At 46.5% G+C, this 26819-nt stretch overlaps 1 protein-coding gene across 3 annotated transcripts in view; it reads right to left on the bottom strand.

The window, feature by feature from the left end:
• Nucleotides 1-26819, bottom strand: part of ME1 (malic enzyme 1) — a 328911-nt gene that overhangs the window by 275548 nt on the left and 26544 nt on the right. For 2 of the 3 annotated variants that reach the window (XM_033939569.1, XM_033939568.1), the window contains exon 3: nt 21149-21274. The exons of the other annotated variant lie outside the window; for it this stretch is intronic. In XM_033939569.1, coding sequence (XP_033795460.1) covers nt 21149-21274 — 126 coding nt within the window. The remainder of the gene's footprint in view (nt 1-21148; nt 21275-26819) is intronic. 3 annotated transcript variants of the gene reach the window in all.

The following is a 26819-nucleotide window of genomic DNA, read 5'->3' as shown; positions in this document are numbered from 1 at the left end:
CGCTAGTGTCCGGCTTCTCGCAGCAATTTACCGAAATTCAGCAGCCTGCCCTGCAGAAGATCACTGGCTCTAGCGATCTTTGTAAACTGCCATAGGTTGTCTGAGTTGTCTTCTCTCTGCCGCAGTCCCGCCCCTTCTCTGATGTCAGAGAAGGGGAGGGACTGCGGCAGAGAGAAGATAATTCGGACAACCTATGGCAGCTTACAAAGATCACTAGAGCCAGCGATCTTCTGCAGGGCAGGCTGCTGAATTTAGATAAATTAAACACGCAGGTCTTCCGGGGCGAGGGGGGTTGTAGTCCTTCATGGGGGGGTACAGGCCTTCTGGGGGAGGGGGGGTGTAGTCCTTTGTGGGGGGGTGCAGGCCTTCTGGGGGGAGGGAGGTGTAGTCCTTTGTGGGAGGTGCAGGCCTTCTGGGGGGAGGGAGGTGTAGTCCTTCGGGGGGCGGTGCATCCTTCAAGGGGACTACAGGCCTTCAGAAGGGACAGGCAGGTCTTCAGCTGGGGTGCAGGCCTTCCGGGGGTGGGGTGGTACATGCCTTCGGGGGTGTGTGCAGCCTTCCAAGGGGGGTGCAGGCTGGTCTTCAGGGGTGGGGTGTAGGCCTTCAGGGGGGGGGACATGCAGGCCTTCAGGGGTGGGGTGTAGACATTTAGGGGGGACATGCAGGCCTTCAGGGGTGGGGTGTAAGCCTTCAGGAAGGGTGGTACATGCCTTCCAGGGGGGGGGGTGAAGGCCTTCAGGGAGGACAGGCTGGTCTTCTAAGGGGGGGTGTAGGCCTTCATGGGGGGTGGTACATGCCTTCTAGGGGGGGGCAGGCCTTCAGGGGGACAAGCTGTTCTTCAGGGGTGGGGTGTAGACCTTCAGGGGGGAACAGGCAGGACTTCAGGGGTGGGGTGTAGGCCTTCAGGGGGTGCAGACGTTCAGGGGAGGGGGCCCTGGTATAGAAGTACATGGAGGGAGGGAAGGGGGGTACAAAGAGACGTGCATATGCCGGACTTTGGAGGGAAGAAATAATGGGTCTAAAATAGAGGAGAGGGAGAGAGATGGTGGACAATGGGATTTAGGGATGAAAGGAACAGAAAGGGAGAGATGGTGGTCGCTGGGGTGGTGGGGAAGGAGGGAGTGATGCTGGATGAAAGGGTAGTTGAGAGAAGGTGGATCTGTGGATGGAGACAAAAAAAAAGGAAATATGCCAGACCTCTGGAAGAGGGAAGGGGAGACAGAGATGGAAGATGGATGGTTAGCACGGAGAAAGAAGAAAGGAGATCCTGGTAAGCAAGTTATCAGAAAACTAAACTAAAATAAACCTTAAGTTTATATACCGCATGGAAGTGGAGCTCGGCACTGTTTACAAGAACTTAAAATATAAGAAGAGAAAGGAAAAGGTTTACATGAGCTTATATATAGAATGGAAGAGTAAGGGGGAAAATAGAATTACATGTTAGAGAAGAGCCAAGTTTTCAGTTTTCAAGACAACCAGAGCCTGGGACCAACAAGATTTGAATAATGACCAGACAACAAAAGGTAGAAAAACTAATTTTATTTTCTGTTTTATGATTACAATATGTCAGATTTGAAATGTGTATCCTGCCAGAGCTGGTGTTAGACCGCTAACGTGAGTTAGGATTTAACAGAGAGAGGAAAAGTCTTTTTTGTTTGTTTATTTTGTTTACACCACAGCGCCAGTGTAGTTCGGAGAGGGCAAAGGGGGTGAAGAGGCTATAAAAGGGGTGAAGAGGCTATAAAATAAGCCCACCAGGATGCTTTAAAAAAACACCCAATTGGGCAGGAAAATCGAATCAAATTGAAAAATCAATTCAATAGGCTGAATCGAATCAAAATTTTTTTTCCTGAATCGGGCAGCACTAGCGTTAACCAGCTCTCAAACAGTAGCAGGTTTAGGGGGAGGGGAACGGGGATTGTGGAAAGCAGGACTCCTACAGGGAACCCCCCCAGGTCTAAGGGGATCCCCCCAGGCTCACAGAACTCCAATGGGGATGGAACCAGGGTTCCCGAGGCCTGGAAAGAGAATTAGTACCGTAGAAGATAGACAAAAGCAGAAACTGGGACCAAGATGATGGAAAAATAAAATGTACCACCAGCTACAGCAAGGGAGATGTTCATTTTAAGGGGGGCTAAGCTCAAAGTGGGAAGCCCAGCCCCCTCTCATGGTTATGCCACCAATTGTACTTAGTACAAAACTAAGTACTTGCCGAGTTTGTTTTGGGGTTTCCAGTTCAGTTTTGGCACATTTTTCTTATGCAGCCATTGTCCTGAAAAGTGCCTCTCTCAATTCTGCTTTATATAAATGATTTTGATGATGTATTGTTTGATTCTTTACTCATTGCTGCATTAAAAATCATTTGCGGATCTTGGAAAGACCTCTCACAAGTTACTTTTGCCAGATGGTAGACCCAGATTTGTTTGCTCTACAGATGTGAACTTTATATTGCCACAAAATCCAACTTTTATTTCTTTTAACAAGAAATGGTCAACTCTACAGTCACATGACCTAACATCTATTCCAGACATGGGCAACTCCGGTCCTCAAGAGCCGTAATCCAGTCAGATTTTCAGGATTTCCCTAATGAATATGCATGACATCTCTTTGCATGCACTGCTTTCAATGCATATTCATTAGGGAAATCCTAAAAACCCGATTGGATTCCGGCCCTCGAGGACCGGAGTTGCCCATGTCTGAACTCTATTCTAATTCTTTCCAGTGATGTATACATCTCTTATTTCTGTTCACTGTTATTTGTTTATATTGTATTTTATTGTTGGTTTAAACTAAGACTAAAAAAAAAAATCAAAACTGTCAGAAGAATTTGCTGCTTTTTATGGGGACAGGTAACTTTTATGGGGGGATGGGCGGGGACAGAGGAAAGTGTGGGGAGTGTGTGGCATTGTTGTTAGAACCTTAGCACCCTGAGGTTGTGAGTTCAAATCCCATGCTGCACCTTGTGACCCTGGGCAAGACACTTAATCCCCCCATTGCCCCAGGTACATTAGATATGGTGTGAGCCTGCCAGGACAGATAGGGAAAAATGCTTGAGTACCTGAACGTACACCACTTAGGTTATAAGTGGTATATAAATAGTAAACATAAATAAATAAATTCCTTGCGAGGACAGGCAGGGATGGAGGAGATTCTGGTGGGGATGGATGGGGATAGGCAGGATTTCTGTCCCTGCACAATTCTCTATTCTATCCCCCAAAGCTTCAAGAAGGAAGAGGTATTTACAGTTTGCTAGATGAAAAGCCATAACTGACTGAAGATGTAAATCTATAGGCCCTTTTGTTGAGGTAGGATTTATAACTTTACTCCTTCCTGCCTCCATTTTCCCTATAAGGAGGGAGCAAGATAACACGCTCCTAGCTCCAAAAGGTATGGGACCTGCTCCTCTAGTCATGTTCCTCTGAGCATGTGCCCACAGCCACATATCGCAGCAAGGATGCGTTGAAGTAGCTAGGTCCTCAATCAGCTGTTCCGGAGACACAGGGCATCCACTTCAAATGCCTGCAAGGCCAGTTGAGCTCTCCAACTGTTTCTAGATGTTCTGTGGCAGGGACATGTTAAAGTAGCTGGCAGGTAGGTCCTCAATTAGTTGCCCCTTTGGTCATGCCTCTTTGAGCACATGCCCATAGCCACATACCCATGGCTGTGTTCTGCAGCAGCTACATGTTAAAGTAGCTAGCAGCTAGTTCCTCAATCAGCTGTTCTGGAGGCACATGGCGTCCAGTTAAGGCCATTTCTAACCCAAGGAGCCTATGATCTGGCCCACTTATCTTTTTAAAATTTGCACTCTTGCCAGCCTGTCTGTGTTGCAACTCCAAGGTTTTTGCCAACATGACCAACAAAAGATCAAGAAACAGCCTTATGTTAACAAATCAGTAGTAGACCTGTAAGTTGCTGTCTTTTTTTCTCTCACCCTCATTACTGTCTCCTATCTAGTTCCTAGTTTATATGAAGAGAATCTTCCAGTACCTATTCTCTTCATGGTTAGCTAATCAGCTGAACTGTATGACATTCCATGGATACAGGGACACAGCTATCAATGAACCATGCAGCAGAGGACAGGAAAAGAAAAGCAGAGACACTAGCATCATGACATGAGACGTGTCTGCATTGGAAGCAAAGATCTGAACTAGTTGCATATTGGGATAAGGGGCAGATTTTTTTTCTGTATGTCTGAACTTAGCTGAGAGCAGATACTTACTGAAATTGTGGGGGAGAGACAAGGAATGATCACTCTGCAGCCTAAGGGCCTCTTCTGTCAAACTGCGCTAGCAGTTTGCAGCGCGGTGAGCCGCGCTGAATGGCCCGCACTACTCCCAATGCTCATAGAGTTCCTATGAGCATCGGGAGCAGCACAGGCCATTCAGCACGGCTCTCTGCGCTAAAAACTGCTAGCGCAGTTTGATAGAAGAGGCCCTAAGTCTCCTGTCCTCAGAAAGGTAGAAGAAACTGAAAGAAAACAATAAAAAGAGGCAAAAAAAAGTTAAAAGAAAAATCCAAAGGCAAAATAAAAGAGGAAAATAGTCAAAAAACAATGCTTTAAGAAGTAGGAACAGGATTTAAGGGTATTAAGGTGAGAGAGGCTATGGGGCTGTATACTAATACTAATATATAATTCTTATATACCTTCATCACCAAAAAGCTCCAGATGGATGGTTCACAATCTTAAAAACTAGCAATAAAAAAATTAAAATATCAAAAGTACATTATTAAGATCACATATTTTTTAAATAACCCTGTTGAAAAACATAACAATATTCTTATCTGATTTCTAATGGAAGAGAATTCCATAATTGGGGAGCAACTGCAGAAAACCCACTTCTTCAGGTTGATAATAATGCCAGCTGGGTTTGGGGCAATTTCTGGCCTGAGTCTGAAATCAACTCAGTACTCTTACCTCCCCCACAGTGAGGAAGGGGATAAGTATATTTCCTAGAGAAAAGAACTGTGATCCCTGACCCCATTCCTATTTTCTCTATGGACCACACCCTACCACTCTTTTCTCCAAAGAACCCACCTGCTTCCCAGAACAAATGAGGCCCCAGAGAGAAAAAGTCTGCCTGCTCAAACCCTGCTTCAAACTTCCCACCTGCCAAATGCCCCTCACAATATTTATCAGTAGAAGCTGGGCTCCTAATTGTCTTGACTATAACAGAGATTATAATTTAAAATATTTTAAAATTTTACCTTATTGAGGTATGGGTTTCGGGATAGATTATAGCCACTCTCTTTGGTAGCAAAAGAAGTTCTGTTGTCAGATTTCTCTCTGCATTTTCTGGAAGGTTTGTTCTGAGTCCAGAGAGCTTGAGACATCTTGGGAAGGATCGTAAATGTAATTTAGGACAAATAAAAATGTATACTGAAAAAGTGCCCAGCGTTGAAATATATTATGGTGAAATGTTAGGCTGGTCACTTTAAGCTGCAGTTGTCTCTGGGACTCAAATGAGAGTTAAGAGAAGTGCTAGATTAGGACACGTGTGCCTCTGAATAGTTGACAATCACAGGTTACATTTACAAGGGGCGGAAGTTAGTGAGTCACTGCCCACCGCAAATAATGGAATCAGTTAATATTTCACAAACATGCAGGGTTTTACCTCTAATTGGCAAATTGCTCCTAATACAAGTGTGGCTTCCATTACTTTTGGCTTCTTCATGTAGCATTTTATATGGATCCTTTTAACTCCTGTAAAAAAGCTTCAAAGCATGTTTGCTTATTTTTTGCTTCCTTATTTTTACTGGCCAATTACTGGATAATTATGTATATACAAGTATACTATATTCCAGCTACAATGTTAGAGTTTTATAGGTCAAGATCAGACATTATAAAGAGAAGTGTTCCTGAACACTACATAATCATTTAATCGCTGCATTATATGCTGCACAGCACATATATCTATAATAATAAAACGCTACGCGCACATATGCACTCTCGCTGCATGTTCCCTGATCCCTGATCTGTCGGGATGTGGCGGCAAGAGTGCGCTGACTGAGGGGCCGGGACTTAGGGGAAGGAGAGCAGGCCCGGGATTCGGCAAGACCCCCCTTCTCCGCCGCACCCAGGCCCCGGCGGTCCCCGCCGGCAGAGAAGGAAAGACAGCTCGGCGGCAGGTTGGCGTGACAGCGGGATGGGCTGCGCCCGCCTAGCACCGCAGAGCGGCCCAGACCAAGGCGGCCGACGACTGGCTGGGGCGACGGCGCTCAGAAGCCCCGGCTGGGAGCCCGAGACTGGTAGGTGGGCGGGTGCTGTGGCTGTCCGGGGGAAGACAGTCAGACAGGGGGCCAGGGAGAGAGACAGAAAGAAAGACAGACAGGGGGAGAGCGACAGAAAGAAAGACAGACAGGGGGCCAGGGAAAGAGACAGAAAGAAAGAAAGGGGGCAGGGAGAGAGACAGAAAGAAAGAAAGAAAAAGAAAGAAAGAAAAAGAAAGAAAGAAATGCCTAAGTCTACATATCTATTCTAGCACCCGTTAATGTAACGGGCTAAAAGATTAGAAATATAAAATTTCTCTCTTAACTACACTTTCAGCTTTACATGGTCCTAAAGAACTAGCCAACTAATTAGTATGTCTCAAATATTGTAGTGTATATAATAAAAGTGGAATAAAAAAATATTAATTCATCAATTCAATTGTACTGATAATTAATGAAAAAAGGCAAACCTCAGACCGCACTGCTATGTCTCATAACAGCCTATGGCTATTTGAGAAATGCAATATAATGGTTTCAATCATTGGTCCACCTCCTTCCTTTTAATATAAATACAATAATTTGTTGCGAGTGACAGTTAATGTAATACAGTAAAAATAAAAAATTAAATGTTTTTTATAAATTCTCTGTAATTTTATAATAGATAGAGTTAACAAATAGTTAATATGATTAATCTAGCTAATATGATTGTCAATATGATTAATCATATTAACTATTTGTTAACTCTATCTATTATGAAATTACATAAAATTTATAAAAATCATTGAAAATTTTTTTTTGCAGTATTTCATTAAGGGCTCCTTATACAAAGGTGCATTAGGGCCTTAACGTGCAGAAAAGCACGCGCTAGCCGCTACTGCCTCCTCTTTGTAAAAGGAGCCCTAACTGTCACACTCAAAAAATTATTGTATTTATATTAAAAGGAAGGAGGCAGACCAATGATTGAAACCATTATATTGCATTTGTCAAATAGCCATAGGCTGTTATGAGACATAGCAGTACGGTCTGAGGTTTGCCTTCTTTCATTAATATCAGTACAATTGAATTGACAAATTAATAAATTAATCTTTTTTATTCCACTTTTGTTATATATTTGATATTTTAGTCGTGGAATTTTTGCTTTTGTGTTTTGTTATCCAAATATTATAGTGACCATTTTATAATTTTCAGCTAATATGTGTCACCAATTGATTCAAGATGCTGCATAATTACATAAAAACAAAGGAGTTGCCATACTGGGACAGACCAAAAATATATTAAGCCCAAGATCCTGTTTCCAACAGTGGCCAACTCAGGATACAAATACCTGGCAAGATCTCAAACAATAAAACAGAGTCCATGCTGTTTATCCTAGGAAAGAGCAGTGGATTTTTCCAAGTCCATCTTAATAGTAGTTTATGGACTTTTCTTCTAGGAAACCATCCAAACTTTTTTCATACCCTGCTAAGCTAAGTGCTTTCACCTTATTCTCTGGCAATGAATTCCAGAGTGAAGAACTGATGGGATGATTCTCAAAACTTAATGTGCCTTAACATGGTCACTGAACCTGTTCCAGCCGGTTTAGCAGGGCAGTATTTTACCAACCGATTATCAGAACGGCACACCATGGTCTTTTTCGAGCTTCCTAGCTGTCTCTGCCATGCCAAAGTAGTACAACGAGGTAATTAATATTAAAATGTTAGTAAAATGTGCACTCCGGGTGATTCTCTGTCATTGCCAGGTGATTCCCTAACCTCGTTATAGCACATTTGCGGGCAAATTTTTCCGGCAGGGTCTGAGCTGTTATAGCCTTACTTTACAATCAGTGCGCACTAATTTAAAAAAAAAAAGGAGAGAGACCCCCAAATTGAAGATCGGCAGGGCCTTAGAATCTTCCCTGTGTATCCTGGGATACAGAGGAAGGAGCCTAAGACCCTGATTGGCTCAGATGCCTACGGTCTCTTCCCTGGGAGGGGCCTTAGGCATCTGTCAATCAGGACCTTAGGCCCCTCCCCATGCATCCCAGAATGCACCAAGAAGGGAAAGCCCACCATTTTGGAGTGGCGGCTAGGTCAGCTAGGTGTACCAATCTAGGTGCTTAATTTTAGGTGCCTAATTTGATAAATCTTCACTACAGCAGTCAAACTGATCTTTGGGCTGAGGAAGTTTGACCACGTGACACCCTACTACCGGCAGCTGCATTGGCTGCCAATGGAGGCGCGTGTAAAGTTTAAATTTGCCTGCTTCTGCTTCAAATCACTACATGGACTTGCCCCTAAATATATAGCTGACCTTTTCGTCTTCTCAGCCAACAGACACAAGAGAAGCTCACATTCCAACTTCGTTTCCCCCCCCACAGTGAGAGGTTGTAAACTGAAAAAACACCATGAACATCTTCTCTCGCACCAAGCAGCATCATGGGGTAAAGACCTAGAACAATTGCTTTCGCCCACTACTTATGAGGAATTTAGGAAACGTCTGAAAACACACCTGTTCCTAAAGTATCTAGACAACTGATCCTCTCTTCTCTCTCCCCTCTATAGCGATTAACTTGTTCTATTGATCACTCTCTCCTCAAAAATGGATTTCCTGTCCTATTAACCCTCTTTCTTCCTCCCCTCTTAAAGTCAATCAATTTGTACCTTTGCTTAATCTTTGTAAACCGCATAGAACTTCACGGTATTGCGGTATATAAGCTGTTATTATTATTATTATTATTATTATTATTATCTTCTAGATACCAAGGAAGCTGTAAGTGTTACCAACTGATGAACTCTTAATAACAGATAACATCTGTTGAAATATAGCATCTGATGAACTCTCAATAACAGATAACATCTGTAGAAATATAGCATCATTTGTAAAGAAATGTGCAAGTCAAGCCCTTCTCTACACAATAAGTGGGCTTGAGGAAAGAGAAGAATAAAGATTATGTGTTATGTCTACAAATGGAGGACAGGAGAAAAGCTATTGTATATAGTTGGTCAGTTGTTTTGAAATATTTAAAGCTCATCAACTGAAGGACAGCAAAGGTTCTAGTTTCAGCAAAAGAAAAGTGGTCTCCACTACTGCATGAAGTCTGTTGTAGAGCTTGTTTGGACTCCCAGAAAAATTCTAATCCCTCCCTGGTTCCAACTAATAAATAATAGTGCACACCCCTCTTATTCAACCATCCCAGGCATAATCTAGGCAATTACCTCAAAGTAGGGTTCACACAAACATGATTCTTGTTGTTATAGGCTCAGTGAAGTTCAATGTAAAAAGACAAGAGAAAAATCACATAAGTAGTCATGATAGTAAAGCAAGAAGTGTAAGCCCGAGAGCGCTTCTCAACGGGCAAAATATTGGGCTGGAGAGCCCATTACTTGCCAGTTGGGACTAGGTAGGCAGGTTAGAGAAGGAAAAGTTTAGGGGAGGGGGTTTGTCTTCCCACCTTGGCCGGTCAGAACTGGAATCTGATTGGTCAAGAAATGGAAGATTCGAGCGGGGGGGTATATAAGCTAGGACATTCCGGGATCAGGGGTTCCTGATTCCTGGAGAGCGGCTTTGGGGCGGCTTTTTTCCCTTCGGTTTCTCTTTTCACATGTCTGAGGCGGCATGGCGGTGGCTGGAGGAAGCGGTGGTGTGGAGATTGATGGCAGCGGGTCGGAGGGTGATCCTGTGGACCTGTCCCTGCACACTGGCGATTCCTTCGCTGAAGACAGTATTTCAGAACAGGTGGGTGTGGCGGCTCTTGATGTTAGTGGCTCTGTTAGCTATGCCGCAGCTTCTGTTGTGCATTGGGAGCGCCAGGGCGGTTGTGGCCGTGTGGCTGGGAGGAGCCGGGACTGGTCGGTGGGTGCCTGTTCGGCTGTTGTGGGGTGTCGGGGGTAGGTCCGATCGCCAGGTAGTTCACCGCGAGTGTGCTGGACTCAAATCCTTTGGTCTAGCCGGAGGCTTCTCCTCCTGTGCAGGAGCTGCAGGAAATACCTCCTCTTACCTCGGCAGTGGGTCCTCATGTGTCGGGTGGCAGCGGGGGGTTTTCCCAGGGTTGTTCAGCTGCGGGGCCTGCTTCTAGTCTTGCTGCGCAGGGAAGGCTACAGGGTCTCCCGGGTCAGCAGGCGCTGACTGCTGTGCAGGGCCTGAATGCTATTGGGGAGCCCCTAGTGGTTGGTCATTTTGGCCTCCTGGTCCTTGGATGGCTGGTTGGGGACCTGCTTGGTGCTCTCCTTTTCCTCCTTCTGCTTCTGGGTCATTAGCTGGCTGGGGTTTCGGGGGTACTGTGGGGTAGAGTCCGGGGATCACATGTGCGGGCCCAAGCCCTAGGGAATCTGGACTGTTTCCATTGATGCCTGTTATGAGTTCTGTGCCGGTCGCTACTCCGGTTTCTTCTTTTTCTTTGCTGGACAACAGTGTTGGTGTTTTCGGACTGGTGCCTTCCTCTTCAAATGCAGTGCCAGTGAACGCAGTCTCTTCGGTGGCCTGGAGTGTTGGTGGGGAAGAGAGCCCGAAGTCTATGGTGGCTGCTGCGCATGGCATCACTGGCCCATCTACATCTAGAATGGCAGGACCTTCGGATGCTGCTGGATTGGATAATGGGGCACGCGTGTGGGGGATGGGCAAGGGGTCCAAGCAGAAGCGTAGAGGCCGGGTGCATGCCTTGCCCTGCTCTTCTTCTTCCTTGGATTCTTCATCTTCCTCTTCTTCCTCTTCCACACAGGTTTCGCCGGCGGGCCCTGGGGAGGGCCAGGGGATCCCCATAGGTTCAGGCAGTCAAGATAGAGGTGCGCCCGCTTTAGCTGCACTTTCTCAGTTGTGGGAAAAGGTTCAGTGCTTTGCGCTGGAAGATTCGGAAATGGGAATGTATAGATCTGTTTCGACTGATGGAGGGGCAGATGAGCAAGTGGAATAAGAGGAAGTCTCGGATGGCGGAGGGGCGCTCGCGTCTACCAGTCGTCTCGCGGAATGTGGTCAACTGAATGTGTTCCTTTTAGCGGTTGGCTCGTGTTTGGGGCCAAGCACATGTTGAGGATTACGGTCTTTTGATGGCATACGCGGACTCAGTTTTGGACGCCTATCAGCATTTTGGCAGTTGGGCGTGGCTTAATTATGACGAGGCGTTTCGTGATAAAATGGAGGAAACCCATCACATGTCCTGGGGTACTCAGGATGTGAATCTTTGGCTGACGCACATGTCAGCAAAAATGGGAGGTTCTTTACCAGACTCGGCTCTTCAGAATGGTGTTTCTGGGGCGGGTGTTTCGCTGCCCTTGCGGCTTCTCCCGGGCCTGGGGAGCTCTGGCTGGGGAGGACCCTGACGTCTGTTGGAAATTCAATCGCTCGGTCTGCCCCTTTCCGAAATGTAAATTTAAGCATGCCTGTTCCCTTTTTGGAAAGGGACACTCCGTCCTTAAGTGTCCTAAGAAGGGTGACGGTGGGGCCCTGGCCCCAGGCAAGTAGTTCGGCAGTTAGTGAGTTGCCCACTCCTGTGTGGGTGGAGGCCATGAGGCCCTGGCTTAGCCGCTATCCTGATGCTGGGGCCGCCGCGGTTTTACAATTGGGGTTTGGGGAAGGTTTTGTTATTCCTTTTTGTGGTCAGCTGCGGCAGGTATCGGTGCGGAATTTTGTCTCGGTGTGTCAGTTACGGGGAGTTGTGCATACGAAATTGCAGAAGGAAATAGATTTGGGTCACACTGCTGGCCCATTCCTGACGCCTCCTTTTTCCCCCCATGTTGCTTTTCCTGCTGTCTGTGATCCCCAAGAGAGAGCCGGGTAAATTTTGCTTAATACACAATCTCTCGGCACCCATGGGGCGCTCGGTAAATGACGGCATCCCGTCGGAACTGTGTTCCTTTTGCTACGCTTCTTTTGACAGTGCTCTCAGCTTGATTCTTGTGGCGGGTCCGGTAGCACTCCTGGCCAAGGTGGACATTGAAGCTGCCTTTCATCTATTGCCAGTCCATCCAGATTCTTATCTCCTTTTGGGTTTTCGTTTTGAGGGGCAGTATTATTTTAACAAATGTCTTCCCATGGGGTGTTTGGTTTCTTGTGCTTACTTCGAGATCTTTAGCACTTTTCTGCATTGGGTTGCTGAGCAGCACACTGGCCTTTCCGCGGTTGTGCATTATTTAGATGATTTTGTATTCATGGGTCGCTCAGGTTCCGACGATTGCCAGAGGCTCTTAGCTGAGTTTGGCCGGCTGGTGGCAGATTTTGGCATTCCTTTAGCATTCCTTTAGCAGTGGACAAGATGGAGGGGCCAACGGTGGTGTTCACCTTTTTGGGGATTGAACTGGATTCTAATGCAACAGTGACCCATTTGCTGGACCGTAAGGTTCAAAAGTTGCTGGGTCTGATTCAGCTGGTTCTGGGGGCCAAGAAGGTGACATTGCGGATGGTGCAATCATTGTTGGGGTCCTTCAACTTTGCGTGTTGGGTGTTGCCGATGAGCCGCACTTTTTCACAGCAGTTGGCTTATGCTACTTCGGGCATTCGGCACAAGCGGCATTTCGTGCGGGTCACAGCAGGGATCCGAGCAGATTTGAGGATGTGGGTGCGTTTTCTGCAGTCCTTCAATGGCACGTTGCCAATTCAGAGGTGTGAGGTTTTGAACTTTGATCTTGAATTATACTCAGATGCTGCGGAGGGTATAGGTTTCGGTTTGTATTGCCAAGGCGCTTGGTGCACTGAACGGTGGCCGCCTGAGCGGGTGAGCTCAGGTGTCGTCCGGAATATCACTTTGCTGGAGCTGTTCCCCTTAGTGGTGGTGTGCGAGTTGTGGCCTGATCGGTTGCGAGACTGTAACATTTTGTTTTGATGCGATAACCAGGGAGTGGTGGAGGTTGTTAAGCAGGTTGCGCGCTGCCTTCTAGTGAATGCTTTTTTGCGTGAGCTCGTACTGCGTTGCTTGTGCCTTAATGTTTCTATCTGAGCGAGACATGTGTCTGGGGTGCGGAACAGCATAGCTGATGCTTTGACTCATTTTCACTTTTCTCAGTTTCGCCGTTTGGCATTGGAGACTCAGGCAGAGAGAGTGGTGATGCCGACTCATCTTTGGCAGCTGATTATGGTGCCATCTGGACGTTAAGGAGGTCTTTGGCGCCGTCTACGTGGGTTCATTATTTGGCCAGTTTTCATGCTGTGGAGTCTTTTCTGCTGACTCGGGGGTGGTGTTCGGGGCCTGTTCCAAATGTGTTGCATACAGTCTACATTGCGGCTTGTGTCTCTCAAGGCTGTTCTCGGCGTACACTGGCGGGTCGTTTGGTGGTGTTTTCTTTTTTTCTGCAAAGCATTGGGCTGGGGTGATCCAGCAGCGGGTTTCTTGGTGCGGCGCTCATTGATGGCTGTGGGCTGGTTGCGGCCTCTGGTGCCTGACGGACGACGCCCCATTACGCATGATGCTTTGCTGCATTTGGTCCTCGCCTTGCCTGGAATGTTTTTTTTCTGCCTATAAGGAGCACTTATTTCCAGTGGCGTACCAAGGGGAGGGCGGGGGGGGGGGCGATGCGCCCCGGGTGCCAGCCCTGAGGGGGTGCTCCCGGCCTTGCCGTTCAGTCCCCCCCACCCCCGAAGGACCGCTCGCCCCACTGACCTTCCTGCACCACCTGTGAAGCAGCCCGCAGCAGGATCACGACGTCAGCGATCCCTGAGCTGCTTGGGTGCTGCTTCCTGCGCCGCGGTCCCGCCCCTCCTCTGACATCAGAGGAGGGGCGGGACCGCGGCACAGGAAGCAGCGCCCAAGCAGCTCAGGGATCGCTGATGTCGTGATCCTGCTGCAGCTGCTTCATAGGTGGTGCGGGGAGGCCAGGGGGGCGAGCGGTCCTTCGGGGTGGGGCGTGCGGGCAGGCAGGCAGGCTTTCAAGGGGGAGGGGGGTGACAGGCAGGCCTTCAAGGGGGGGGGGGAGAGGCCTTCGGAGGGGTGTGCAGACCTTCAAGGGGTGCAGGCCTTCGGGGGGGTATAGGCCTTGGGGGGGGTGCAGACCTTCAAGGGGGGGGACAGGCCTTCAAGGGGGGGAAAGGCAGGCAGGCCTTCAAGGGGGGGACAGGCCTACAAGGGGGTGGGACAGGCCTTCAAGGGGGGGACAGGCCTTTGGGGGGGTGCAGGCCGGGGGGTGCAGACCTTAAAGGGGGTGCAGGCCTTCAAAGGGGGGGACAGGCCTTCGGGGGGTGCAGGCCTTCGGGGGGGTGCAGACCTTCAAGGGGGTGCAGGCCTTCAAGGGGGGGACAGGCCTTCGGGGGGGTGCAGACCTTCAAGGGGGTGCAGGCCTTCAAGGGGGGGACAGGCCTTCAAGGGGGGGACAGGCAGGCAGGCTTTCAAGGGGGGAACAGGCCTACAAGGGGGGGGACAGGCCTTCAAGGGGGGGGACAGGCCTACAAGGGGTTGGGACAGGCCTTCAAGGGGGGTGCATGCCTTAAAGGGGGGACAGGCAGACCTTTAAGGGGGGACAGGCCTTTGGGGGGGTGCAGGCCGGGGGGGTGCAGACCTTCAAGGGGGTGCAGGCCTTCGGGGGGGTGGTGCAGGCCTTCGGGGGGGTGCAGGCCTTCGGGGGGGTGCAGGCCTTCAAGGGGGTGCAGGCCTTCAAGGGGGGGACAGGCAGGCCTTCAAAGTGGGACAGGCCTACAAGGGGGGGGACAAGCTACAAGGGGGTGGGACAGGCCTTCAAGGGGGGGACAGGCCTTCGGGTGAGTGCAGGCCTTCGGGGGGTGCAGACCTTCAAGGGGGTGCAGGCCTTCAAGGGGGGGACAGGCAGGCAGGCCTTCAAGGGGGGGGACAGGCCTACAAGGGGGGGACAGGCCTTCAAGGGAGGGACAGGCCTACAAGGGGGTGGGACAGGCCTTCAAGGGGGGTGCATGCCTTTAAGGGGGGACAGGCCTTTGGGGGGGACCCTGGTTTAGAAGTACACGGAGGGAAGGGGGTGTTCAAAGAGACGTGCATATGCCAAACTTTGGGGGGGAAGAAATAATGGGTCTGAAAATAGAGGAGAGGGAGAGAGATGATGGACCATGAGATTTAGGGAGGGAAGGAACAGAAAGGGAGAGAAATTGGACACAAGGGATGGTGTGGAGGAGGGATAGAGATACTGGATAGGAGGGTAATTAGGAAAAGAAAGGGAGAGATGGTGGACTCTGGGGTGGTGGTGAAGGAAGGAGAGATGCCGGATGAAAGGGTAGTTAAGAAAAAGTGGATCTGTGGAGGGAGATGAAAAAAAGGAAAGATACCAGACTTCCTGGGAAGGGAAGGGAAATGGAAAGGGAGGACAGAGTTGGCAGATGGATGGTTAGCATGCAGAAAGAAGGAGACCCTGGCAAACAAGTTATCAGAAGAAAACCAGAGCCTTGGACCAACAACATTTGAAATATAACCAGACAACAAAAGGTAGAAAAATTAATTTTATTTTCTATTTTGTGATTATAATATGTCAGATTGAAATGTGTATCCTGCCAGAGCTGGTGTTGGACTGCAAACGTGAGCTAGGATTTAACAGAGAGAGGAAAAGTCCTTTTTGTTTCTTTATTTTATTTACACCACAGCCCCAGTGTGGTTAGGAGAAGCCAAAGGGGGTGAAAAAGCTATAAAACCCACCAGGAGTTTTGAAAAAAATCACCCAACTGGGCAGGAAAATCGAATTGAAAAACCAATTCAATAGGCTGAACCGAATCAAAATTTTTTTTCCTGAATCTGGCAGCATTAGTTTGCGCTACTGTCTTAGACTTTAGGACCTGGGATTGGGGAGAGATGGCATCCTCAATACTTTATAATGCAAGTGAAACGAGGATTTGGTCAGACTTTTGAAGGGTCTGCAGAAAAAAAATATTGTATAGGCCGGGGACATGAGACAGCAGGAAATGGGAACTTTTCTTCCTTCTAATTTTGTGAATGGAAAGACTGAGGATGTCAGAGAGTTCAGTTAAAATATGTGCTTTATAAGAAAATATAATAATGTGTTTTATAAAGTTTATAGCATAGCTGGCCTACCCAGTGAGGTGTTCCTAGTGGTGGTGATGGCAGCGTGTCAATGTGTTGAGAAGAAGAGGTTGTCTTTGAAATTCTGCTGAGCAAACTCCGGTCCCATTTCCACCCCCCAGTTAGTCCACTCCACTCAACTGGTTCACACACTGAGTGGGTCTTTGGGTGTTGTTTTGGGATCTCTTCCAGTGGTTTATCTCCTTCTGGTCCAAGGAAGGAAACTTTGTTATCCTTAGCATTGACCTACAGAATATGTTTGTAACAGCGCTGCTTGTGTGGCATTAGGCTATGTAGTGATCGAAAGAAAAAAACAGACCTTTGTACATTTTTGCACTATATGGTGGGTGTATGAGGAGATTCACATTTCCTGCACAGCTAAGTCCATGTGAAGTTACCTTGTGCTGTATTTGACATCTAGCAAGGTCTCTGTTTGAAAGGAAAGATCTAAACTTAAAAATGAAGTGGCCAGAAGTTATGGTAAAAGCAGATAGTGTAGCTGGTTTTAAGAAAGATTTGGACAAATTCCTGGAGGAAAAGTCCATAATCTGTTATTAAGACATGGGGGAAGTGCCTGCTTGCCCTGGATCGGTAGCATGGAGTGTTGCTACTCTTTGGGTTTTGACCAGGTATTAGTGTCCTGGATTGGCTACCATGAGAATGGGCTACTGGGCATGATGGACCATTGGTCTGACCCAGTTAGGCTATTCTTATGTTATGTTCTCATCTGTAGGGGCCTTTGTTTTCACTTCTTATTTTAATGTATTTTTTTTCTGGGAACTTATCAGTGTTTTTTATAATGGGAACAAAAATGGAAGAGAATTAATGTGTGTGGAATGGGGGGTAACTAATTTCTTCAGCTAAATAATTCAATCCACTTCAAACAGACATAGGAGAACTCACGCACCATTCACACACCCTCCAACCAAAAACGTCAAAAGAAAAAAACTGTTCGACAACCTCCTAGCCATTCGAGCTGCAACACTCGACCCCCAACTCTACAACCAATTGACATCGACCACAGACTACAAAACCTTCAAAAAGAAATAAAAACCCTTTTATTCAAAAAACACATAAAACCGAATTAACATAATCAGAACTGTCCCAAGCATCACCTGCAACTACTCCATATGTACTTCTGATGTCATGACAATTCAGACATAATTTATGTTATGTTATGTTTGGAATATAAGAAAATTTTCACTGCCTGTTTCTATTCTGACCATTTATTCCATTTCATGGTCATTACAAAAAATATTTTTTTACATGGGGGGGTGTCAAAAAATGATGGGCCCCGGGTGCCACATACCCTAGGTACGCCACTGCTTATTTCAGGCAGCCTTTATGTTGGCGTTTTTTGCTGCTCTTAGGGTGGATGAACTTGTCATGGCATCGACAGGGAGGCTGCTTGGGGGTTTGTGGAGGGAGCATATTCAGTTTTACAGTGATGCCCTGCTGTTGCAGATTGCCCGGTCTAAGACTGATCAGGTGGGCCGTGGGCAGACACTTCGTTTGGGCACTGTCCAGGTAGTATCTCATGCCCAGTGTCCACTTTCAGGAACTATTTCTCCAGCAGACCCATGGCTACTGATATTCTGCTGATTCATAACGACGCTTCCCCTCTTACACGGTTATCAATTAATAGCTATTTTAAAGAAGGTGTTGCGTGTGTGCGGGGAGGATCCAGACTTATTTGGGTCGCATTCCTTTAGGATAGGGGCGGCCACCAGTGCTTGGCTGGCCGGCATGCCGGATCATGGCTTACAGCATTTGGGCAGGTGGACATCGGGAGCCTTTCGGGCTTATATCCAGGTGGAGTCCTGTTCTCGTTTGGCCTGATGCCTGAGTGCCACTTTGGATGCCCGGCCTGTGCAGGAGGTTGGGGGGGGGAGGAGGGACACATGGAGGCACTTGAGTGGGAGCCTGTTGCTCCGTTTGGGCATGCGTTCCTTTTCTTACGTTTGTCTATTGCGCCTGCTCTGACTCTTTCTGCTGTTCTTTCAGTTGCAGAGCCTCCGTCATATGCCATGTGGATCATTGGCCACTCTTTCGTCTACTGGGCATGCGAGAGATCGGTGGGTCGGCCTACAGGTCTGCATTTTGGCCTGCTACAATCTGGCATTCAGGTGTCATGGTGGGGCCAGCGGGGCATGCCACTGTTGCGATCTTTACGGGAGCGGCAGCAGCGCCCTCATGGCCTTATTCTTCATCTGGGGGGCAATGAGGTGGAGTCTTGATCTTGGAAGCAACTTATCCACACCATTAGGGATGATTTGTGCCTGGTGATGTCTTGGTTTCCGGATCATGTGGTCGGACATTATCCCTTGTCCGCATTGATTACTGTCCAAGCGCTGGTCTTGGGATTTGACCAAGGTTAATCGGCAGGTAGGGACTTGATTAGAAGCTCAGGAGGGTTTACAGATTTGCCAAGGGTGGGTGGACACTGCGTGCTGGGGTCTTTTTGCACGTGATGGAGTACTCCTTTCAGATGTAGGTCTTGATTTGCTTTTAAATGATTGTGCGGAATGTTGTGAAGGGTGTGTGGCAGCTGATTCTCGCCGGTTGCAGCTCTGTTGATTTGGGGGGGGCCTGAAGGTTTTACAGGCTGTGGCGGTGTCCCGAGCTACCAAGCGTTTTGGGAGGTGGGCTCATCTGGCGATGAGCTGTAAGTGGATGTGAGCTCGGGGGGAGCGATCGTCAGGGAATGGCATGTCAAGGGGCATGGAGGTCATGCCACCCCCAGGCCCTAGCTGAGGATGGTGGGGAATTGGGGAATTTAGTGTATAAAGACTGTTTTGTATGGTAGCTCGGACGTTATATTTTGTTTAATTACTGTTGTTGTTTATTCCAATAGACAGGGCTGCGGCCTATATATTCCAATAAGCTTGTGTCCAATATTTTGTTCAGGGGACGGCCTAAAAGGGTGGGGAGGGGGTTAGGGGGGACAGGTGATGGGGCCCTTCCAGCTCCAGATGTTAGTGTAAGCCCAAGAGTGTGTCTCGTCGGGCAAAAATTAATACTGGGCTGGAGGGCCCATTAATCGCCCGTTGGGACTAGGTAGGCAACATAGGGAAGGAAAAGTTTAGGGGAGGGGGTTTGTCTTCCCGCCTTGGCTGGTCAGAACTCGAATCTGATTGGCCAAGGGATGGAAGGTTCGAGCGGAGGTGGGGAGGGGGTGGGGAGGGGGGTATATAAGCCGGGACATTCTGGGATCAGGGGTTCCTGATTTCTGGAGGGCAACTTTCCCTCCCTTCCTTCCGTGGGTGGTTTGGTAGGCGCTGGAGTTTAGGGATGTTGCAGTGGTGGTGTCCCGAGCTACCAAGAGTTTTGGGGGTGGGCTCATCTGGCAATGAGCCATAAGAGGACATGAGATCTGGGGGAGTAAGCGTCAGGGATTGGTATGTTAATAGGCATGAAGGTCATGCCACTCCAGGCCCTAGCTGAGGATAGTGGGGAATTGGGGAATTTAGTGTATAAAGACAGTTTTTGTATAGTAGCTCAGATGTTATAATGTTTTGTTTAATTACTGTTGTTGTTTATTCCAATAAACAGGGCTGTGGCCTATATATTCCAATAAGCTTGTATCCAGTATTTAGTGAAGGGGTAGGGACTAAAAGGGTGGGAAGGGGTTTGGGGGGATGGGTAATAGGGCCCTTCCAGCTCCAGATGTTAGTAATCAATGCATGAATTTGACTTCTGGTCCTGAAATAGAGGCAAACACTCAACAAAATTTGGTCAGTGAGTCAAAGAAGAGCCAAACTGAATCACATCAGGGGTTCTGAACTAGAAGCGAAAACATGAAACAATCCAGAAAAAAAATTTACTGCAATACAGATCAAATAAGGGACTATAAATAAATATAAGTGGGTCATTTTTTTAGCTTTATTGTGCATTTTTTAATCTCACATATTCTTTCTTCTCTCTGTATGTCTCCATCAGACTCCTAAGAAGGAGCCAAAGGAGGCCTCAACGACAAGACCATCAAGGCACAACAAAAGAGTTGTGAGGAGGAGATGTCAATAATTCAGCCATGGGTGTGCAGTTCAAAGTTCACTTTATTGATAGTAGCACTGCGAGGATTCGAAGACTCGACACTGACAGTGTTTCGGCATCTATGCCTTTGTCAAGAGTCGTGACAAGTTAAAAATAATAATAAAAATAATATGAAGCATATAATATAAACTAATATGAAACATATAGTATAAACTAATAAAAACTATATTAACAATAATATGAAACATAATATAAACTAAACTAATAAAATCACATCAAGCAAAATATATATAATATTATAATATATATATATTATATATATTATAATATTATATATAATATATTATATATATATATATATATATATATTGCGTGATGTGATTTTATTATATATATGTGTGTGAATCACATCACGCAAAATATATATATATATGTATATATATATGTGTGTGTGTGAATTATTGAACAAAGAATGATAAAATCAATTAGCAAAGACAAATAGACCAATACATTGAAATCCATCAGACTCCTGTCATTCATCTGTTATTCTCAGAATTTCTCTCATTTTGCAGTGTATATCTCCAGCCCCAACAGCCAAAAAGAAAGCTGTAATGATGGGACAGAGAACTAGAAGACTTAGAATTATGTGGGGGGATGGAAAAGAGAAGCATTCAGGGTGGGGATGCAGGAAAAAAAAGTGCATTTCTCATTGCTGTTAACAAATACTGTATATGCCTCATTGTGGCAAGCAGAAGTCTTGTGAAATATATCCAATTATTACTCTCTCATTTTGATTTTTTATTTGTACAATGAAATAAAACCATGAAAACTACTGTAGAACACAATCCTCCCCAATCTCTAACAAGAATGTCCTGAATTCTAATTGCATTGTTATATGTCTGTTCTAATACGACATCCCTACTAAATTCACCTACAGCAATTGTCAGTAGAGACAGAACACCTAGGCACCCTGACTAGCTGCAAAATTATTATTATTTTTTTTTTTACCTTATTTAGGTAGGGGTCACGGGTGACTTCGTAGCCTTTCTTTTTAGTGTAAACAGAGGTTTTGCCACCTGATTTCTCCATGCTCTGATTGGAAGGCTTTTTCTGTATTCCCAAAGCTCGGGACATCTTAACGAAACCAGTGGGTATAATTTTGAATAAAAAAAAAAAAGTTAAGACTTGTTATGACAAGTGCTATAATTCTGTGCAGTGACTCTGCAAGGTAGCTGGGACTGAAGCAAAAATACTAAGAAGTGTTGGCTTAAGCTAACAGTGACTCAACAGAGCTGACAAAAGCAAATTATAATCACTTGGGGCAGAGGCTAGCATCTTAGTCTATATTGCAATAAGAAAGTCTGTTAATGTTTAACATGTATGCGGGTTATTTCTCTCAATGAGTGACAATGTCAGCAAGTTACTCCTGTATTTCTCACTATAGCTCTTTCATGGAACCTTTGACCTTTCTAAGAGCTTCAACGTGATACTGGCTTGAGAAAACAGACTACTAGGCTTGATGGACCATTGGTCTGACCCAGTAAAGCTATTCTTATGTTTGGGGGTAATAGTGGACATGACAATGAAACCGACAGCACAGTGCACAGCGGCCGCTAAGAAGGCAAATAGAATGTTAGGCATAATCTAGAAGGGTATTACAACCAGAACAAAAGAAGTTATCCTGCCATTGTATCGGGCAATGGTGCATCCGCATCTGGAGTACTTCGTCCAATATTGGCTGCCGTACCTTAAGAAGGATATGGCGATACTCGAGAGGGTTCAGAGGAGAACAACACATCTGATAAAAGGTATGGAAAATCTTTCATACGCTGAGAGATTGAAAAACTGGGACTCTTTTCCCTGGAGAAGAGGAGACTTAGAGGGGATATTGATAGAGACTTACAAGATCATGAAGGGCATAGAGAGAGTAGAGAGGGACAGATTCTTCAAACTTTCAAAAAATAAAAGAACAAGAGGGCATTTGGAAAAGTTGAAAGGGAATAGATTCAAAACAAATGCTAGGAAGTTCTTCTTTACCCAACGTGTGGTGGACACCTGGAATGCGCTTCCAGAGGGCGTGATAGGGCAGAGTACAGTACTGGGGTTCAAGAAAGGATTTGACAATTTCCTGCTGGAAAAGGGGATAGAGGAGTATAGATAGAGGATTACTGCACAGGTCCTGGACCTGTTGGGCCGCCGCGTGAGCAGACTGCTGGGCACGATGGACCTCAGGTCTGACCCAACGGAGGAATTGCTTATGTTCTTATGTTCTTAGTGGTATAAGAACTGTCAAGTTTTGCAAGTCTCTGGTACTCAGGAGTTGGGGGCTCTATCTTGCTACAAGGCTTGAATCTCAGCATAGTAAAATCAGTAAGGTAAAAGTGAACTAAGGTAATAAAAACCTGTCAGTAACAATGTTTGGTTGTCATTAAAAAGTATAAAGAGTGATGCAAAATATTTTCATGAGTTGGAAAGCTTTGTATTGGACTTTGTTTATAACAAGCTGGGACATATAGAGAGGTTCATTTCATCTAGTAAGTACAACCTATTAAAATGAAACATTCCCACACTGGTTTATTATGGCCTTAAGTAACCTAGCACACTAATGTTTCAACTCTTAACTTCCTTCTTGCAGACAGCAGCATAAAATCACTTTGTGACCCTGACCTTCATTTCCTGGCAGCTTCCTCACGGAAGGTATGCTTGGATTACTGTGCCATAAATGGTATACTTGCAAAAAAACAAACAAACCTGGATCTGTGAATCTGTGACAAAAATAAATGTTGCAAACAAAATGATACATTTTAATTTATGTTTCAACAATATTTATTGATGAACTAAGCAGTGGCATAGTAAAGGGGGAGGTGGCAGGGGAGTGGTGGGGTGAGGAGCGGTCCGCCCCAGGCATGGTCTTCCTAGGAGCACAGCGGCACCCATCCTCCCCTCTGCCCGAAGGCTTACTCGTTCCATGCTCCTTGCTCCTCTCCTTGCCTTCTCCCGTATCTTTTTGGCACAAGGTTGCTGTCTGCATCAGCATCGGCACTCTCTCTGACGTCAATTCCAGGACCTGTGCCATACTGCTCACGCCAAAGAAGTTTAAAAGGTATGGGGAAAGGGAAGGGGGCATGTGCATGGCGGGGGGGGGGAGGGTGAGAGGGGAGGGGCACCACTGCCCCAGGCGCTGCTCACGCTTGCTATACCACTGGAACTAAGCAAATTGACAGCAGTTTAAAAAAAAAATACGAGAAACAAAAATCGTGTCATCATTGAGTAAATTGTTTCACCCTCCCATCTCCTTCCCATCCTCCCATTCATCATAATAACTTATCTACTCAGTTCTCATTGGTGACTCCTGGCAGAATTCTGCACAAAAAAATTAGCTAATTCTGCAAAATCCTCCATGTTTATTTGTCAAAATATTTTTGCTAATTATTATCCATATTCCATTTAAAACATTTAAAATAAAATGTTTTTCTTCTACCTGGCTGGCTTTTTCAGGTAAAACCTCCACCACGCTGAAAAATCTTCAGAGGCCTGCTCTGAGGCCTTCCTTCTGCCAACAAGTCCCTCCTTGATGTAACTTCCGGTTTCACAAAACCAGAAGTTACAGCAAGGAGGGGCTCTTTGATACGGCCAAAGCCCTAGACTACAATCAAGTAAAAGTGGCGATCCAGGATCGATTGGGTCTCCCAGCAGAATGCTATCAGAAAATGTTCCAAACAAAAGAATTGCAAAGGGATGAATGCCCTAGAGCAGTAGCCCAGAAGCTAATGGATTGGGTTGCCTGCTGACTAGAGCCTGAGAGAAAAACTGCACAAGAGGTCGTAAATATAATAGTCTTGGAGAAGTTCCTAACTATCTTGTCCCCTTCCGTGAAGATATGTGTTTGCAGACATGACCTGTCCAGAGTACAAGAAGCTTCTGACCTGGCAGAACATTTCTTAGAGGTGAAAGAATGGTCATATGACAAATCCAAGGAACTCCGGGGAAAACGCAAATGGCATTCTACTATGATCCGAGAATTTGAGAAAAGTCCTGAGGAAAATAGAGGGAAGTCCTTGGAACTCAAAAAGAGGTTAGAGCCAATCCTGAAGGGAAGATAGGGGGAAGAGTGAACTTGTCCTCACACGCCTACTGAACTGCGAGACCCTGTCAAGTGTTTCCATTGTGGAGAGATTGGCCATATTCAGAGGGAATGCCCACTGATGGAATGTTCATTTTCCGGGATGGGACAAGGAAACACAGAAGAGAAAGAATATAAAACCATCCCATTTCACAGTAAGGTATGGGTAGAGGGAAAAGAGATAATGGCCACATTAGATACTGGGAGTGGCTATCCCATGATGTCTGGGCCCTTAGCTCAACATCTTCGAATTGGGGAAAGGAAGGAAAGGTTTAGTGGAGTAGTCTATATCTACTGCATACAAGGAGATCTAAAACCTGAACAAACCTAAAAGGTCAGGGTTACTGGGCAACAGGTGTTTGGTAATAAAGAGTGGTGATCAAAGAGAAGCTAACCCTCCCCATAATTCTAGGGAGAGATTGGAAGTGCCCAAATAGTTGGAATGGCCACTAGGAAACAAAAATATTCCCTACAGGAAAATGACCCTCCCCAATTAGGTGACCTTTTCCCCTTTTCTAGACCGGATGTGATATCAGCACCCGGAAAAACTAGGAAAACTAAGGCCACAAAAAAGGCAGGAAAGTGGAAGTGTTTAATACTCTTATACACCATGTGGAACCATTAGGAAAGGTGGTCTTAGATAAATTCTGAACAACAGAAAGAAAGGCAAGGGGAGGAGTATGCCTAGCCAAAGAAGTCTTTAATCACAATGTCCCAACAAGGATCCTGGTTTTGACATGTAAAATGCCTTCCTCGGGTAACACTGGCATAAAAGCTGCAAAAGATCCACGTATCAAGAAAAGCCTATGAACTTCCTGGCGAGTAGACTGTAGCAAAAGAGAATGCACTGAGCAAATCAATCCTTAAAACAAAATGACTGATGCACTGGAAAGCAATGTTACTTACCGTAACAGTTGTTATCCAGGGACAGCAGGCAGCTATTCTCACTAGTGGGTGATGTCATCCGACAGAGCCCCGACACGGACATCTTGAAAGCATGTCTTGCTTGAAGAAACTTAGAAGTTTCGAGATACCCGCACCGCGCATGCGCCAGTGCCTTCCCGCCCGATGTACCGGGCGTGTCTCCTCAGTTCAGGTAGCTAGCCTGAGAAGCCAACCCAGGGGAGGTGGGTGGGACGTGAGAATAGCTGCCTGCTGTCCCTGGATAACAACTGTTACGGTAAGTAACATTGCTTTATCCCAGGACAAGCAGGCAGGTATTCTCACTAGTGGGTGACCTCCAAGCTAACCTCAATGGGATGGTGGGAGAGTTGGCAATTTAAGAGAACAAATTTTGTAACACTGTTTGGCCAAACTGTCCATCCCGTCTGGAGAAAGTATCCAGACAATAATGAGAGGTGAATGTATGAACCGAGGACCAAGTGGCAGCCTTACAAATCTCCTCAATCGGTGTCGATCTGAGGAAGGCTACAGAGGCTGCCATTGCTCTGACCTTATGGGCTGTGACCTTACAGGGAAGGGATAATCCAGCCTGGGCATAGCAGGAAGAGATACAAGCCGCCATCCAGTTAGAGATGGTGCGCTTCGATACAGGTCGTCCCAACTTGTTTGGATCAAAGGAGACGAAAAGTTGAGGAGCAGTTCTGTGAGGCTTTGTGCGATCCAAGTAGAAAGCTAAAGCACGTTTACAGTCCAGAGTGTGCAAAGCAGCTTCCCCAGGATGAGAATGAGGCTTTGGAAAGAACACTGGAAGCACGATGGATTGGTTGATGTGAAATTCAGAGACCGCTTTAGGCAGGAATTTCGGATGAGTACGAAGAACCACCTTGTCATGATGGAATACAGTGAACGGTGGATCCGCCACTAGGGCCTGAAGCTCACTGACCCGGCGAGCAGACGTGAGGGCCACCAGAAAAACCACCTTCCAGGTGAGATACTTAAGTGGAGCCTTGGCGAGAGGTTCAAACAGAGGCTTCATGAGATGAGACAGGACAACATTAAGATCCCAAACCACAGGGGGAGGTTTGATAGGAGGGTTGACATGAAAAAGACCTTTCATAAATCTGGAAACCACAGGATGAGCAGACAAAGGTTTCCCCTGTAGAGGCTGATGGAAAGCCGCAATAGCACTCAGGTGGACTCGTATGGAGGTAGACTTGAGACCAGACTGAGATAGGTGTAGAAGGTAGTCCAATACAGAAGAAAGGGAAGCTCGCTGAGGTTCCGTGGCATTGGAAATACACCAGGAGGAGAATCTAGTCCATTTTTGGGAGTAGCATTGTCGAGTAGCAGGCTTCCTAGAAGCCTCCAAGACCTCCCTCACTGCTTGAGAAAACTGGTGAGGAGTTATGTTGAAAGGAACCAAGCTGTCAGGTGGAGGGACTGCAGATTGGGATGAAGTAGTGAACCTTGATGTTGAGTGAGTAGTGAAGGAAACACTGGAAGAAGTATGGGCTCCCTGCTGCTGAGTTGAAGTAGAAGGGAGAACCAAGGTTGTCTGGGCCACCGAGGAGCAATTAGAATCATGGTGGCATGGTCTGATCTCAACTTGACCAGAGTCTTCTGAATGAGAGGAAAAGGAGGAAACGCATATAG

This window comes from Geotrypetes seraphini, chromosome 3 (genome assembly GCF_902459505.1).
Source record: "Geotrypetes seraphini chromosome 3, aGeoSer1.1, whole genome shotgun sequence".
In the NCBI taxonomy this organism is placed as follows: Eukaryota; Metazoa; Chordata; class Amphibia; order Gymnophiona; family Dermophiidae; genus Geotrypetes; species Geotrypetes seraphini.
The sequence above is the reverse complement of the archived record's forward strand: the minus strand, read 5'-3'. Positions and strand labels throughout refer to the sequence as shown.